The sequence below is a fragment of the Dysidea avara genome, chromosome 10 (genome assembly GCF_963678975.1).
Source record: "Dysidea avara chromosome 10, odDysAvar1.4, whole genome shotgun sequence".
NCBI lineage: Eukaryota > Metazoa > Porifera > Demospongiae > Dictyoceratida > Dysideidae > Dysidea > Dysidea avara.
The window spans coordinates 18,628,195-18,647,305 of record NC_089281.1 but is presented as its reverse complement, the minus strand read 5'-3'; the positions used below and the strand labels follow the sequence as shown (position 1 = coordinate 18,647,305).

General features: G+C 36.8%; 1 protein-coding gene across 1 annotated transcript in view; it reads right to left on the bottom strand.

The window, feature by feature from the left end:
• Window positions 1-18,220, bottom strand: part of LOC136236539 (death-associated protein kinase 1-like) — a 58,310-nt gene extending 40,090 nt beyond the window's left edge. The window contains exons 1-5 of the mRNA XM_066026725.1: window positions 18,108-18,220; window positions 14,616-14,729; window positions 13,108-13,206; window positions 10,261-10,359; window positions 1,096-1,194 (exon numbers count right to left, since the gene is read on the bottom strand). Of these exons, the coding sequence (XP_065882797.1) occupies window positions 1,096-1,194; window positions 10,261-10,359; window positions 13,108-13,206; window positions 14,616-14,729; window positions 18,108-18,143 (447 nt within the window). The 5' untranslated portion in view covers window positions 18,144-18,220. The remainder of the gene's footprint in view (window positions 1-1,095; window positions 1,195-10,260; window positions 10,360-13,107; window positions 13,207-14,615; window positions 14,730-18,107) is intronic.
• Between the last annotated feature and the right edge of the window lie 891 nt (window positions 18,221-19,111).

The following is a 19,111-nucleotide window of genomic DNA, read 5'->3' as shown; positions in this document are numbered from 1 at the left end:
CAAATGATTTACACAAATTGCCTAATGCACAATCCCACAATCATTGCCAATGCTGTGTAACAGAGATGATAAGAGAATTTGCAAACCACAAAATACATGGAGAATAATTAAATACAAGAATAAGAAAGCTTGAAATTTTACTAATCAATAACAGTACAGTATGTACCATGAAGCCATGTATAATACAAAGGCAAAATTCTAGGTACACATCTTGCTGGTCATGGTACATTCAAACAAACCATAATAGGCTATGTGGCACATTGTAAATGTAGTGATGTCACTGGCTTCAGGCCAAAGTCAATTATGATAATTAATTAAATTACTACTCATGTTAAGGTTATCACAACTAACACTTTCACCACAGAAAACACTCAGATGAAACTGTTTGTCATACTTGCAATACTATGATGCCATGAATTAGTTTGAGGATGCTACAACTTATTCAAAAGTAATATGGCTTATTTTCAATAACGGATCACATCCACATTAGAGAGATAACACAAAATAACCACTCTACAATGAAGTACTGTATACTCTTCCAGGCCTTCAGTAAACTTTGTAAAGACTCTATAAACAATACAATAGCCTTAAAACACTTGTAAACTTGCTTAACTTTTGCATGATACATATCTACATTCACGTCCATTCATATTAACAAACATATCTACAATACTACCTTTGCAGGGCACACAATGGCAATGGATAATAACATATTTAAAAAGAGTTTAGTCAAACTTCCTATTAATATCTTTTAAAATTGCTGCAAAGATAATCCTGCTTCACGTACAAGCCTACATGACTAAATGTAGTACAGCTACACTGATAAGTTAGTAGAAGCCAGTATTTGATTTAGAAAGCTTTCAGATTTGAATCACAAAATATGGATAAAGAAATTTACTAAGGTATCATAGGATTGTTTACTTTGTCTGCATCCTATTTAATGTTCACATTCCTCTATGGAGAGTCCTACAGAGTTGCCACAAAGTAACAAGAGCACATTGGCTGTAGAACAATATAAACATTAGTAAAATTTACATTCTATGTATATTGCATGTTTTCAACTACTCCATCTTATTGCATAATGTATGGTCTTACGTTATCCATAGCATGAATATCAGCTTCTCTTTCTATCATCATCTTCACTACATCCTCACTACAGTATTGCAAAGCAAAGCGTAGAGGCGTGCAGCCATCCTGTGGGAGACACAACACTATATGGCTTCACAGATTCACTAAATAATGACAACTAGTGTAAACAAACAATTAGATCATGTGATCCCGTTATGGATTATGTGATCATTCAAACACAATATTCCAGTAGGTTTTGTATTAATAACAAATACAGGACAACCTACTATTGTAGTGTTAGGTGATACATGTAACACCTCGTAGGACAATATGTACTGAATTGTACAATACTCATTGGAAGAACATAACAAAACACTAACAATGTACAGTGTAGTAGTTTAATTCAATCATATGACCACAATGTGGTAACCTTTACATTACTGGAAAGATATACTGTACTACTCACTATATTAACACGTGTGATCAGTTACTGTAGCTCTGAATACCTAGTTTGATGAAAAGATGACATGTTTTTTGGGACAATATGCTTTGTTCTAGGTACAAAGTAGAAGCTATAACGTACATTAGCTATTGCAAAAAATTAAAGAATGCTATCATGGATATCAGTACAAGTTTGTATTGAAATATTGCCTAGGTTTCACTATATAAAACAGCAATATATTAGTTCCACTATATAGAGTACGCTGTACATTGCACCAGAGCCTCAGATATCTGCCATTTTCCAACCATTTCTGGCTAATGTCTGAACAAATTTAGAAAGTTATTCTACAATATTATTGAGTATGTCTGACCACATAACAGGATTTGTCAGATCATTTTCAAAACATAATTTTACATGTAGAGGTGCACCGATATCAATATTGGTATCGGTATCGGTGAAAAGTTGACTTTTTAGCAGATATGAGCAGATATTACACATAAGTACTATAATTGTCCAAAGTATGCTATAGTTGATTTGGTAGCACAATGGTTAAAGCATAGGGCTCAAGTAGTAGAGGTTTTCATGATGGCCAGGGTTCACATCCTGAGTTGGTCACACTTGTTTTCTTCCTTTTTTGCACACCTTTTCATCATCACCTTTTCACAATTCTTTGTTTTTTTCTTTACATAGGTTCTACCTTTTAAGCTTTTTGCCACATTTTAAAACATTTATTGTAGTGTCCATACTCGAATATTTTCAGATATATCGGTATCGATATCGGAATCGGTAATTTTGTAGCCAATATATCAGTTATCAGTATATTGGAAAATTTCCATATCGGTGCACCTCTAAAATCATGTACACACAATATACTACCAGACTACGTACATACATGTACAGTACACACATACTGTATATTTAAGTGACAACAGTACACACAACTTTTTGTCGATAAGCAATAATTAGAGGTGTGTCACCATCCTGTAGGAGATAATATACTATATGGCTTCACGCTTACAACTATTGTAAGCAGGTCTGATCATGTGATCACATTTCAGTACACTTGTGTGGAGAACAAATACACGATGACAGGCTATTGTGACAATAGTTATCTACCTCATACAGCTGTATGCACCTACATGTACTTAGGACACCACTTTATAATATTTATTGGAGTAAAGTACTAACAATGTATACCACTTAAACTCTCAGTTACACAATTACAATTTGATTGCTCTTTACACTTCGTTGTATTAATTATTGTAAGATCAGTTACTGTAACGACGTAGTACTGTTTAAGTAGGCATCGCATCAAAAGTGATGCATGCCATCAAATGAGCCGCCTTTAAAAATCATCCTTGAGACGTCTTACGTGATGAAATCCACCTTTACGGAACAATGCTAATCTACCTAACATGAAATGCAGTATTGAAAACAAAAAAACACTTTCAGGCAGCTAAATATAGAATTTTTAAATAAATCACCAAAACTCAAAATTTGGTCCACCTCACTCACTGACCATGATCGCAAGCCTAGAGACAACCAAAGCAGAGCACGGTCACCATTTTATGCCACAATAGCAAACTTGCTGGTGGGATGTGCCTGTTGGGGTTCCAATCAGTGTGCTCCATCTGTGCCTTGTCTTTCCTTTTATCTTCAATCAGGTTGGCTGTCTTCTCCTTCAAGCATCGATACCATATTAAGGCATTAATTTTCCATATCAACACTAATCTTTCCCTGAGCAGCATATTTAGATGCCACAAAATATTGTTTCAGAAGGTGCTTACGTTGCTGAAAGAGGTACTGGATACCCATTTGTAAACTAAATGTAGTCTAGTGTTGTACGTTAAGGCTGCTAATACAACAACTAAGTTGTGACTTCGACTTTTGCTGATGCCTGGACTGTGATTGACGAAAATATTCGACAGTTTGTTCCTTCGAACACACTGACTCAGCCACTTGCCGGACGAGATCTGTAAGTGATTGGCTACTAAATACTCAAGTAGATAGTTTGGCTGACGAGAAGAGTTTAGTACTTCATCCTGGAAAAAGGGCCTGTCCGTTCGAACAACTTCCGGCCCGGGTGAATAGAACGACCATCCTTCAGACTGAAGGCCTACTCTGATTCTATACTAGCTACTCATACCGAGACAGGTTATAGATCTGAGCGCCACTGCTACTACAATCAGAGGTAAGTTATGCACAGTACTACAGACCTATGCACTTCCAAATTTGGCACAGCATGTACTTTAATAAGCCATTCAAGAACTTGATATATAGCAATAGAGACCATCTCCATAGTAACAAAAATAGGTACCATAATTTCTTGATTACTATTCCATAAGTCAGCCATATTGTTGTGCAACACTATCGAGCATTGTATGGTGAAATTTTGATCCACCATACAGGTTAACCTGTCTGTTATATATTTTAACAAGTACACAAAAACTTAGGAATTTTCAACTAGAGTAGGGACCATAGCACGTCAATAAAAATGTATTGAAACAAGCTGGAGTAGTGCACAATATTGAATCACTAAGAAGTGTTATATGGACTGATATTTAGCAGATGAAGTTCAATGTCAAAAAGTGCTGCATCCTATGGGTAACTATTCTACACTCTAGTTTTACAAAAAGATGACACATTTCTTGGGGCAATACAGGGTATTAATTAGAGTTATAACATACATTAGCTATTGCAAACATAAAAGAATACTTTCCATAGACAACATTATTTGCTTGCATCTAAACATTCCCTAGGTTTCATGTTTAGATGAAACAGCAATATGTTAGTTCCAGTAGAAAATTCCGTTAAATAAATTATTTTTAAAATTCCGTAGTAACTTGTTGAAAGCGTTTCGGGTCGATCTAAAAGCTGTTTTGGGCTTAGGTTTTACCCAACCCAATACTGCCTCATCATCGTCAGGGAAAATTGAAGCTGTTTTTGGGTGATATTTTTCCGTGGGCCATGCCTACTCCTTTGTGGTCCCTACTATACAGTTACTATCGTACTGTATAATACATGTACAGTACACACATACTGTATATTGTTTAGTATTTTAGTGATTACAATAAACAACACAATAGTAAATACAACTTTTTGTCACTGAACGTTGATATGTACCTACTTAAGTGAGGCCATATACACTACATCTCATCACATAACTCTCACTTTATCTGCAGCATTAATGTTGTCTGTTCTCATCTTTACTACATCCTCCCTACCCAAAAGCTCAATAATTTGCTTTCGTTAAATGTACCAAGTATGTAACAATTGAGAAGTTTTCACCACACATTCTATTAAAACCAAATAAGAAGAGGTCCAGGCAAGGATTAACATCTTGTATTAACTCTGAAACAACTAGTCTTAATCACCTGTATGTACTTCAAAGGATCAAGAATGTTGGATTTAATTTTAAAAGTGTTGTAGATCACCAATGGTTGATACTGCTATATGCCACGTATATTAAATTCAATGCAGTTCTTATCTTACTTTCCAGAGTATTCACCATACAAATAATACACAGTCTATAGCTTTTGTGACGCTCAAAGTGTAGGCTCGTATGGGCTAGGATGTGAACATAAGGCCTCAAAATCAGCAAAAATGAGTTTTACAGGACAGGTCTTCACCCATCCCACTGAGCTGCATGCAGCAATTACCATGTTGGTCAGACCTCCATCAAACAACTTCTAAGGCTTGCCACTGCTATGGATTCTGGAAAAGTAGCCACTGTAACCAGGGCACTTAACTTTGGATGTAATTACATACATTTTTGTCTGTGGTGTAACAAGCAATAAGAGCAGCTTTTCCAGATCTGGTCACATGATCACTCCAGTACTGATATGTATGTTTGCACAATTCACACTATACTTGGGGGGTTACTATTCAGTGGACTGGACTACTGGACTGGAACACTGGACTACTGGACTGGAACACTGGACTACTGGACTGGAACACTGGACTACTGGACTGGAACACTGGACTACTGGACTGGAACACTGGACTGGACTACTGGACTGACATATTTTTGATTTTTGCACATTCTATGGTTGGATTTATGGAGTCTTGCCAGTAAGTACCCTTAGGGCACCTACAGCTCACTTCTAAATGCTGAAGACGAACAATGGAATATGCGAAAACTGTCTCTTATCTTGATAATTTCGCTACTGTTCATTATGCCACTATACAACACTTATTTCTTACCCTGGCGTGTAGTAATGCTGCAGGCAGTGCAGGGAATTGATTGTGACAGCAATAGTTAATCAGCAATCAACTAGCCAGTAGACGGTATCCTTCGAGTTATATCCTTAGAGCAAGCTTGAGGAGCAAGCAAGCTAGTCTCGCTGCCAGATTTCTGTCTCAGTGCAGGGGCTTATCAATTAAAGATTATAAGTAGCCATACTGAAAAATCTCTAATTGGTAAGCCCCTGCACTGAACTAGAGGCAAGTCTAGAGGTCTAGCTATGCTGGCGAGACTAGCTTGCTCCTCAAGCTTGCTCTAAGAATATCTTGAAAGATATTGTCTACTGGCTAGTTGATTGCTGGTTAACTATTGCTGTCACATTCAATTACTACACACCAAGGTAAGGAATGAGTGTTGTATAGTGGCATAATAAACAGTAGCAAAAATATTAAGAGACAGTTTTCGCGTATTACACTGTTCGTCTTCAGTATTTAGAAGTGGGCTGCAGGTGCCCTAAGGGTGCTTACTAGCAAGACTCCATAAATCCAACCATAGAATGTGCAAAAACCAAAAATATGTCAGTCCAGTAGTCCAGTCCAGTGTTCCAGTCCAGTAGTCCAGTCCACTGAATAGTAATCCCCCTATACTTGGCTATGATTCACAGTTTTGCACTAACCACAATTACTTTATGACACAACAATGTTCAAAGGTAGTCATAATTTATCACTTTACTCAACACACAAACAATACTATGAGCTCAACAACAAAACACACTAACGTCAGTCATTCTTCATTTATTAATTACATTCCCACTAGGACAAGGACATTGGAACCAGGGAGACCATGGCTCCCATACTATTTTCAAAAGTATGTTTTGGCCCCCACACTTTTGGGGCCAAGTAGCCAAGGTTGAAAAAATCAGCCAAAGCATATATATGCAGAAATACACATACATGCCTCCATTCCATATGAGAAGCCATACAATCATCATATAACAGCCACTGTCTTTTGTGGCAGCACCAGTCCACCACAACTGTTAAGCCATTCACTAGGTGTATTAAACCCAAAAGTGCTTGCTATTTTATTTGTGTTTATAGTCTTTGCACATAATATCTGTTGCCCATGCAGTGAGAAGTTTAAACAGTGGAAAGAGTCCCACAATTATGATGGCAAACATTTAGCTCAAATTGAAGGTGGCAACAGATCGAAGGGGGCAGTCTCACTGTAGTGCACTGTAAGCACAAGTGCACAGGAGCTGCTGACTACTGGCAATTAAACCAGAAAGTGTGAAGACTTTGGTGAAAATTATCAATTAATCTAAACAGAGACACCAGACATACAAAAAATAAAGGTTTCCTACTGTGAATGTAGTGTGGTATTCACATGATCTTTGGAATGCCTGCTGGAACAGACATCCCATTTCCTTCAACGTACGATGTATCACATTGCGGATAACAACTTGTGATATTGTAATCCTTGTAGTGTGAAGTGCATAAAGAGAAGACTTTCACATGACCATGATTTCTCATGTTATATATGCATACATTGAACACATGCAGTAGGTATAGAGGAGTATAGCAGCCGTTAGTAGTGAAGGGATGTAGCTATGGAGTGTAGATGTAGGGTTACTAGCTAGCACACTTCACAACACCTTTATATAAACACATGTATGAAGAGCCCTATCAATGGGACCCTGTATGTCTGTATGGGTGTTGATCAGTTTGTGGTTAATTGTATCTTTGGCAGTCACGCACTGAAAATTGTTCCTATGTCCTAACTACTAGGACCTACAAGAAGGCTATTTTGTGTAGTGAGAATCTTGACATTAAAACTTTATTAAATACAGAAATACAGTAAATACCATACAAGTGGCTACCACACAAGTCCGAGGCAAAAAAAAACACATGGGTAATGATGGGTTATAATTAAGTACATGTACAATGTATGTGGCCTGAGTACACTGACTATAAACACTGTTAAAACTGATGTGATACAGAATCACCTAAAAGTCATACATGGTATTGTGTCGTATCCACCGTGCCACATCGTGTGTACATTGACAGGTAGATAGAAAACACAGTTTTTAAGCATGAATATGTCCCAGTCAAAACAGCACCTCTAAGTGCATGCTACCATGGCACTTTTGTTTTATGGTGTATTTGTGAATCATATAGCCAAATAGTGATGTATGTACAGTAGCGGACAAAAAAAATTTCCCGTTCTGTTTGCGTTTTATGTTTTTGGTGAGGCGTTTCTGTTTTGTAGCATTTCCGTTTTGTTAGTGTTTTTAATTATTGCTTAGAATGAGTGTTTCATTTGCAGAGGAAGTGGAGTGAATGAAGTTGCTAATAAGTAAGTGAACACTAAGTAATGCTAATACACTAATGTATGTGTACTGCATGTCTTTCTTTACGTACAACACTACTGCTTACTTGTACAAGAGGTGAAGCTCCTGAAAGTAGCTGACTGCGACAAACGACGAAGAAGACTTATAATCAACTGTTGTATTGTTTATTAAATCACATTTGTGTATAGCAACAAGTATTCAAGCAAACTTTGCCTAAAATACTAGCACCTGTACTATTACACTTTCTCCCCAATTAATGCTCGTTACCTATTTATCTGTACAGATTTAAGGAAATTTGGTTACTTAATTAACAGTGTTCCATCGATAAAAGTGAGTTAAAGTATATAGAAATATATCATACATTAAAATATAAGTTTTAGAAAAGGAGACATTAGTAGAACTAGCAGAATCCTGGCTGGTTTTGCTTTCTGGCACGTGGTAGCTTAATTCACAGCAACAAACCTGTGATCAATAAAACTAATTGTTTAACAATTGTACTAACTTTCTGTAGGCGATATCACAGTTCTGTTATTCCGCTTAGTGTTATATTGGCTTGTTTAAAGCTGATGCGAATGTTTAACTGCCAGCTAGCTTCCATCCCAGATTCCTTGGAGCATCATAGCAACGATTTTGCTGGCCAATGGTGCACAGTATTATTCATCGTCTCAAATAACTTTGCAATGGCTTGTACAACTGTTTGCAAATTTCAGAAACATTTTGAAAATGGTAAGGCTGATGCTAGCGCTTTTATTCTGTTCTGAAAGCGATTTCTTAGCCTTCCATTGCACACAAAAGAAACGCCAACGGAACAGGAACTTAGTTGCCTGTAGCACATAGTAGAGGTGTGTTGCCATCCTGTGGGAGATACAACACTATATGGCTTCATAGTCACAACTACTAGTGTGAACATATAACAAACAATTGGATCAAGTGATTGTAAAAATAATATGCCATCAATTAAAAGCAATTTCAGTAGGTTTATTTGTATGGAGACCAGATATACATAAGACAACAAGATATTGATAATAGTAACTGATGAATACTTTATTGTTAGTGCAATACAGTGGGATCTACGAGACCAGGTGTAATATTGTGCAATAACAAGAAATATAGATTTGATGAAATACTTCACTGTAAATATTGTTACTAATTACAAAACATGAGAACCTAGTCTGCTTCTCTCTATTCGCACAATAAAATTCTCTTTTCAAATAGCGAGTGTTAAGTAATACACTGCATGAACGAGTGACAAACTTAGTTACCACCCAGTATGTCCCACTGGGTTAAGTAAGTTGTAAACTGTTTCAGGTATATACACCACATGTATGTATGTTGTAATACTTTTATCTGTAACATTTGACATACGTAGCTCAAATTGTACATTTTCACAATTTTATAGCCAAAACAGATTTATGGCTCTTTTAAAATGATATGGATCGACTCTAGCATTGGAGTCTTTAGTAGAATTCGACAATGGTAGGAATATAAGCTATTGTTAACTATTACTGCACAGTACGACACATAAAACACTCTAATAGAACATACACCAATTGTGAACACAACTCTTTGAAGACAAGTACTGTATGTGCACACTTGTATATCACTCCATCCATAAAAATTGACCTTATGCAAACAGAATGTTGTAACTCTTTAATCCTAAAATTATTATGATGCACACGAAATATATTTTAGCCATTATGAAATGGAGATTCTACTGGTATAGTAGCCAGTTATGTTACGTACATACAGTGGACCCTTGATTATCCAAATCCCAACACATCTCAGTCAATGGTAAGAGTACATCTGTATTCAGATAAGTGAATTGTTTGGATAACTAAAGCCCATACATATATGATAATAGAGCTCTGTTATACTCTAATAGAACATACACCTGTACTCAAAATACTCTAATAGAACAGTCATTTCCAATTTTGGATAAACAAGGGTTGAATTACATGGGTCTACTGTAATACCAACATAGGCATCACAACTATACATTTACTATAGAAATACATAAATTCAGTACCACAATAAGCTATATCAAATTTACCACTGAACAGTGATTATGTTGTATTCAGGATCACATGGTTTGATTAAACATATCAAAATGGATAAGGTGTGAGCTGGTACAACCAAATTATGACCATGTTATGTGTTATTAGTACAAATACAATACAAATATTAGGCCATGCATACCAATATACACCACATGTTACATACCACAGTCTCAACATTGATGTCAGCTCCAAGCTCCATCAGAAGTTTTACTGTTTCACTTTGTTTTTCTTCTGCAGCATAGTGCAGTGGTCTCCAACCAGCCTGTAGAACAACAGTAGTATAATTGCATCACATCTTAACATCATCACAAACAATTAATGTACTTATGTATACATGTTTATTGTATAGTACAGGTCTGGTAAATAAATGTGTGATTAAATTCAGTCCACAAACTATTTGTTCATGAAACACATGATTACAACAGCTCTCCACTTGTCAATGCTATTTTCCACCGGTGGTACAGTGCACAAAAAGGTAATGAAGTTATCACGAGGGTTCACAAATGTTCATGACGTCTGTAAGATTGCCAACAGATTTTGTAAAGTTTGCAATCGGTATGCAAAAGGATCATGAAAGGTTTACATACAAAGTATTCGGAACCTTACTCAGTACACTAACTACTCCCTGACAGCTCATTCTCACCACTTACATTCACAATACTATTCTTACTGCAATATCATCTCACACATATCCAGTTAACACAATCAGTACAGGGACACATCTGGGGAGGGAGTCAACCCTTGTACTGTATGTAACACATTCACACCTTCACACAATGTGTATACTACACATTATAATGTACACTGATGTACAATACAGTGCTCCCTCTATTATCCAAACTGATTGGGCCCTAAGGGTGTTCGGATGATAGAATCCCATTCATTTATATACAGAACCCTGTACAATACTTTAATAGAACACACAATTTAGACAAAATACTCTAATAGAACAGTCACCTCTATTGTTTACGTGACGTTGAAACAAACGTATGCGATCAATTTTTCTTCAAGAATTTTGCCTTTATATCTAGTGAAGAAAAGTGATAAAAGGACAAACTTATCCAGTAAATGATTCCCCTATCCATGGTGAACATGATGGTGGAAATTTCAGCCCAGTACATCCATCCTTTTGCAAGTTACAACCGTTTTACTAAGCGCCTGTAATTTATTTTCCCAATACTGTACAAATCGATTTTTCTGTTGTTGCTACTTTGTAGGACTGTAACTCCGAAAGTTATTAGCATATGAGGCTGAAACTTTGGAGAATACACCTGGCTAAATAGATTATAAATATTTAATAAACAGGAATTTGAAAAATGCACTATTGGTCGGGTTTTCGTAGATCCGGTCACATTTTGTCATGAATAAATGGGACTGGCTGTATATATGGCTATAAACACAATTTAAATGTTATAGTGAAATAATTACATAATGTACAGCCTTGTGTAAAAGCTAATTTGAGAAAGTATAGAAGTTTCTAACATGAATTGCACAAAAATAGAGATTCTACACAGGAATCTGACAATAACAGCAGAACCTGTTTTAGAGGCCACCTGTGTAAAGATGCCACCTCTCCAAAAAGGCCAACTTCAAATTTCCTGGTGAAACATATATGCACTAATACACCTTCTAATGCAGCCACCTGCCTATTAAGGCCAAAAAATTTGGTCCCAAAATGACCAGCTTGGACAGGTTCTACTCTACAAACCACTATGAAACATTAACAACATGTTTAGTTGCATATAAATAAGTAACAAAACTCAACACATTAAAATTGTCATGCCAAAATGTCATTGAACTATGATCATGTACATGATATTATACGTGTAATTGTATCCAACATTGTGAAAGATTGATGGATGTGAGTGAAAGATAGATGGATGTGAGTGTAACGAAACAGTGATCATGCTACACAAATGTTATTGTAACAACAAATCAGTGTCTACACTATCGTACACATGTACAGTGTATTGTGGAGTATAATTTGATCCAGTCCCCAATTATCGGCAGGTACTAATTGTCGGCACTTGTTAAACATACAGACTATGGAGTATATAGGAACTATATCCACTATCACAGTGAACTGTTGTACCCTCTAAAACACTTCTTATGATCATTTTCTATCAGTAATTATTGTTGCTAAAGTGCTCTACAAGTTATCCTTGGTAACACTGAAGTTGCATAAAAATAGTTAATTTTGTTATAAAAACAGTATATGTACTTTTGCATACATGACTCTCAAACAGCTGACATGATTTTTGTATAACTTCTGTGAAATGAAGTTATGCAAGCGTAGTACATCCCACAAAAATCTCACAAAGAGACACCAGAGAGTTATACACATACGCTGATAATTGGTCAATGACTAAAGTAGAGAGTGCTGGAATAGGCTTTATTAAATGCTATCCCACTAGGGACCCATGAGAAGGCTAAAGCCTGTGAATACAGGAAGTCAGAAACATGTAACTAAAACGTTGCAATTTCACTCATAACATGATGTTCACTCATGTGAGATACATAAAATTTACTGTGCTTAGAGACTTAGGACAGCTAGTGCTAGAACTATTAACTAGCTAGTTCAAATCCAAAGCTCACAAGTCATTATACTGAATAATTACAGTTGTTTGATGAAATGATGGGTGACTTATACCACACATTTAAAACATCTGGAATGGTATTACTGTAGACCAAAAATACAAAGCAATATTGCAATATATTAAAATGGAGCATCTTATAAAACTATGCACATTAATAAATTTATATCCAAATGCATTATGAGATACTGGGATGGCTCCACTGTCTCATTTTATCACAGTGTCAAGAATAAACAATTTTGTTGATACGACTAAATGGTATTTACATGTCTTCATATACATACATTACTCTCTAATAGCTCCACTTCCAATCTCTCAACATACACCAAACTACACATTTCAAACTAGTCCACAACATATCATCAGTACAACCATGTAACTTGTACACTACATCACTGATCACAACACTAACTCACCGGTCCCACAATATCAATGTTACCTCCATCATCATGTAAAACTTTTATAACTGTGTTGTGGCCAAGACTGGATGCCAAGTGTAGTGGCTCACACTCACACTATACATATAAGAACACAACTGTTACATAGCATATCATGATGTACCATAGTTAAGAGTGTGGTCAGTTAGGAAACTATCTGTGTCATTATGGTATACTGTATGTCATCCATACATGTTATATCTGGGACATGTTCATGTTACCAGTAGTAATAAATGATGCTGTGTTAAAGGTCTTGACATTTTAAGGTTGCATCTCATTGACAAATAGTAAACAAGATGTGTATACATCAACTTTAAGATAAGAGTGTTACATAATAGCACTTGATATGACACACGTTTCAGAAATTCACACACACTTCTGGTCAGTATGGCATCACTTCAACAGCAGAAACAGTAATTCTGAAACCGGTAAGGATCTAGAATCACTGTACTGTATAGTAGGGATCATGGACATTTGGGTTTTTGCGGCCAAAAAAATTATCCAAAAACCAGCTTCACAACACCATCCTGGAACCTTGGCAGTATTGGTTAGGTATAACCAAGCCCAAAAGTGCCTTCAGTACGATTCTAAAGGCTTCCAATAAATTGTCACATAACTTTTTAAAATATACTCAATGGAATTTTCTACTGACTAACTGCCTGCCTGCCTACCTGATGCCTTCAGACAAGAATAACTCGATAATGGCTAAGGCTATGGACTTGTTTTTCTCACTGTTAGATGTTGCTTCATCCCAAGACGTGCCTTTTGGCATACGTACTGCAGTAAATACAATGCACGCATCATGGACTAACCTTTATCCTCCTTTGTGTTCCATTTCTCTTTGCTGACAGCCCAAGGTGTTGATTCAAGGTAGCGTGATGCATAGCTTCCCTACAGTACGTTGTTAAAAGGGAATCATCCGTATTTTTCATGGTGACTGAGGATCCACTGTATATACATGTACGTACATGTGTTTGTTCACATAAACTACTAGTTCACTGTACATGGAACACAAGAGCAATACTCTATAATGTTCATACGTAGCATGCAGGATCGAAATTCTTGCTGCTGTAAACTGCTAAAATTTTAAGACACCACTGTCATAGAGTGTATAAACTAACTTTTACAATGTACCTAAATTTCAGTTATAATGCAGCTTTACCTTACAACATACACCAAGAAAAATCTGAGGACACCACCCATTGTAATCCGAACAATGTGAGATTAAACAAATACATGTTAATATGTAGCAAATAACACAGACATATATGAGTAATTTATTAAGTACAGATCAATACATTTTAAGAGTGCTCCATCAATGGCACACAACACTACACAGATAGATGTGGATGCCTATTTTGTTCTTTGTAGCATGCACACTGTAATTATTTTTCTCGAAACACATACTTGTGAGAACTAGGTGGGGTTTTGCTGAGATGGTCACAATTATATGAATGTACTGTCTTATCACACTACACATCACTCACCCCATCCTTATCATAGACATCAGCATTGTTGACATCAACTCCACTAACAATAAACTCCCACAACGCAGTGACATCATCAGCACTGACTGCTCGTTGTATCTCATCACACTCCTCCTATAGTGACATCACAGATCATGTGAGCTACTCTATAGAATACACTAATCAGTAGGCATTATAGTGCATGTTCTTATAAATTCTGTGAAATTTATGTTATGAATACACACTAGTACTAGGCCAGACTAACTTATCCCTGCACACATCACTTTTCATCCCACCACTTCAAATTTCATCATTACTGTTTTAATCACACAGTTAGGTGGGTTCAGGGAGTTAATACAAGAGAAACTTGTACTGACAGAATTTTAACACACCAGTCCATGTACTAATGTATTACCACATTACTGGACCCAGGGGTGGACCAGGAGGGGCACAAACGAACTGGTTGGGGGAGCAGATTCTCTTGCTTTGTTATATTTTTGACATAGTAAATAATCACCTCTTAGTAGTGTCTCTGTTGATTTTTTTGACACTTTGCTTTGCAGATAGTTGTGAAGTCTAAAAGGCTATGAATGTCACAAACACAGCGACACTATAATTATTTTAGAGGCACTTAGTACATACGAAGGTGCTGGGTGACAGTTTGACAGCTGCTTTGACTTTTGTTTCAGGTGAGTTTGCATGCAACAAATGGTAGTACGGCAATATGCATATTTATCATTTATGATAAATATGCATAATACAACTAATAAGTTATATTGATTTTGGCCCAACAAGGTTTACAAAAGAAATATGGCTCCTCCACAAAGGGATAGAGGGATTTGTCCCAAATGTCTCATCATGGATCCATTATTGGGGCTTAAAAATAAAATCAGCCATTTTAAAATACAAAGAGTCTTAAAGACCACAAAATCACATGTTGAATGAACAAGTTAAATGAGTATAGCAGATGTCATTAATATCCTCACACAACACATACACAATACAACAGTCACAAATGAGAAACAAAATAATCACTTTCAAGTATACCACAACCATACATGTATTAGTTAAACACAACTACAGCTTTTTCTGAAATACAACATTGCTAGTAATATGGGTGGGTCCAGTTGATGTGCCATTCAATCAATATCTATTAACCAGTATGATAGTACTGCCTTATTAGGAATAATGAGGTAGTGCATTATTAGGAATCATGAGGTAGCGCATTATTAGGAATTATGAAGGTTTGGACTTTTCTGGCCAAAATTAATACCAGCCATGGCACCTTGGTAGTATTGGTTAGGTATAACAATGTCCAAAAGTGCCTTCTGTATGACCTGAAACACTTCCAGTAGGTTGCTACAATTCTTAAAAATTAAACACTTCCAGTAGGTTGCTACAATTCTTAAAAATTATTTACTGTCTGACTGACTGCCTCACTGATGCCTTCAGACAAAGCACAACTCAATAACAGCTAAGGCTACAAGCATGATTTTTCACTGTTTGACACATCACTTCAGCCCGACAGTGCCCGCAGTACGTACAATGCATACTTCACGAACTTACCTGTGCCCTCCTTTGTGTCCCATTTATCTTTGCTGACAGTGCAAAGTGTCAATTAGCAGTAGTGCTTCCCTACATTAGTAAGGGAGGCACTGCTGTTAACAGGCAAAACATAACTTGTAATGAACTAGTTCAGTAATTGATACATTTAAATGAAAACAATAAGCCTGTGTTATTTCTTCTAATGCAGTATGTGTAGGTACACCAGCCATCATAATAACAAAAAAGTAAACAAACAAGTAAGATATAGACTAAAGTAGGATATACGGATTAAATGTCCACTAGTATATTATTTTCTGATGTAGATGACCCCTTTGTTTCACGTTTTTTGATCCTTGAAATCCTTATATTTGTGGATATTATAGTAGAGTGGCTAAGCGAAAAAAATTGTTCACTTTTTGATAAAAGTGCCAAACTTGGTACATTTGCTTAATTCATACTATTTCATATTAGATATGATGCCATTAAAATTACCTATCGTATCATGAAATCAGGAAATCCCCTCTACTACATAGAGGGGATTTCCTATTACCCATATATAATCACACACACTATCTCCCACACAATAACTAATGGAGTAGGAGATCAAGAGGAACTGTCCTGTGCTGTTTTCCATCACAAGATGATGTCACGTTTTGTGTGGTTTACTATCCATCATGTAGGAAAAGAATACAGCAGCTGGCAACCTGATGTAAGTTTGATGGTGTGCAACATATAGAGGTGGAACTATGTGACTTAGTATGATTTATGGTCCCTTATACTACTTACTTAAAATAGGCTAAGACAATATGCACAACTCACTTAATTAAGGTGCTCTACTGTGTCATAAAGCAAGTGCCATTATCAGTACAAGGATTTATGGATTATTGTTATGATTGGTACTGTATCATTGAACACTCAGCTTGTGTACGCATATCTGCATGTTTGTGTGGGGAGCACTTTTGCAGGTAATGCCTTCTGTGTACCCATGTCTTTGACAAAATTGATAACCTAATCTAATCTAATCAGCTGGGGTAACACAGTATCTATCTCATCACTAGAAATTGCCTTATATTATAAGTTCAGTTTAATGTGTCTTTGCAAGACACTGATTATTTAAAACTGCTCCATAACAAGACTAGCAGAGCAGCAAAACTTTCCGTGGATTGAACTATCACTTTGTAGCACTGGAGACACTAATCACGTGCACCAAATGTGAATTACATCACTAGTTATACAGCAACATTATGAGTGGCGATGCTAAAACTGCATGACAATTAGGCCACTCTAAACAAATTCTGTTTCCCATCCTGTACCCAGGCACATTTGCATGTGAGCGGGTGGTCCATTTTCATTATGATATTAGCAGCTTTTCAAGCCATTATTTGCCTTACACAACAATAGCAAGCTGCATACTTATACATAATTAAGCTTGTACCTTGATCATATAAGTCACAAGATTTTTTACTGAGCCTGTAAGAATATCTGCAAAATAATGGACGTTTTAATGTGGACAGTAAAGATTGAGATACAGGCAGTGGACAGGAACAGAGAATTTATTAAGGAGTGTCCTAACACAAGTATCATATCACAGAAAAATGTTCATCAATTAAATAGAAGCAAGTGAACTTTTACTCCCTTGAAGGAGCAGCTCCCATTTCTCAGTTCATGGACACAATTAACCTCGGATACAACACAGTACAACGTAGTCGACAATCAGTTAGGGCCATGAAGCCCTAAAGAACAGCACTGACTCGACAGGTGCTCGATCATCACAGAGGACTTGTTACACTGGTCACCTCGCGGCTGACTAGTCTGGTACATCGCAGGCGCTTATAATCTCTAATCGATAAGCCCCAGCGGATAGGGTCTGCGATGTACCAGACTAGCGGCTGGCTACTCACAATTGCAAAACTGAGTTGCTGTACCGCGGACAGATCAACCCCCCACAGTGCAATATTATATGTGTACCTTTGTTGGAGGTCTTTTCTCTTTTCTTTCCGCCATGGAGAAGGCGACCCTCAGGGTCGTGGTTCACCAACAGCCGAGCGCCAACAGCTCGGCCTGCCTGCCCTGGGCGTATCCTATCCTTCGCAGATGACGTAACAGGAGCAATTCTAATATTTTCGTATGATTATGCAATCCAAACCATAGACCCACGTACGCAGAGTTGACCAGTCACATGTAGCGACCAATAGTCGAGCCTGGATCGATTAGTATGGGTCGCGGTTTGCGCATAAATAATTTTTTTGGATTCGACAAAATATCGCGGATTGCACATCCGTGGTCACCAAAGTCTATAGTGTCACCTGAAAATGGGCCAATGAGAACGAGATTTGAATGGAATTGCTCACTTTTGATTGGCTATTTTGTAGAATCCAAAAAATAATTTATGACTACGGAACCACGATAGTACTTGGCTTGACTTACGATGTGAAAGCATGACCCGGATTCCGAGAATTAGTAGTCTTACACTGTGAAAGTATGCACTTACATCATCTTAGTTCGAATCTTAGATCTGTAGTTTAATACATACATAAGTAAAGTATTTGAGTGAAGTATCAGTACAGTTATAGGAGATTCCTCTAAAAAGTGGTAACATGTGTGGGTATAAATTATGGTGCTCGCCTGCAGTGCCCAATTGGTAGCTAAAATTTATTAGTATAATCACTAACATTTGAGTGCAATTAGGAAATAATTGAATGAGATCTAGAATAACAGTTAAAATTGCATGAGGCAAAGCCGAGTGCAATTTTTGCTGTTACGAGTACAATTATTCCCTAACTGCACAAAAATGTGTGTGATTGCCTATACTAATCATACAGTAACCACCCTCTGCTTAGCAACGGTTACCTAGCAACCACAATTGTTGCTATGCTATGGGCATCTACCACTATGGCAACACCAACTATCACACATACTGTCAAATAACAGTGCAATTATGTACAGAAACTACCAGTACAATTTGGGATTAA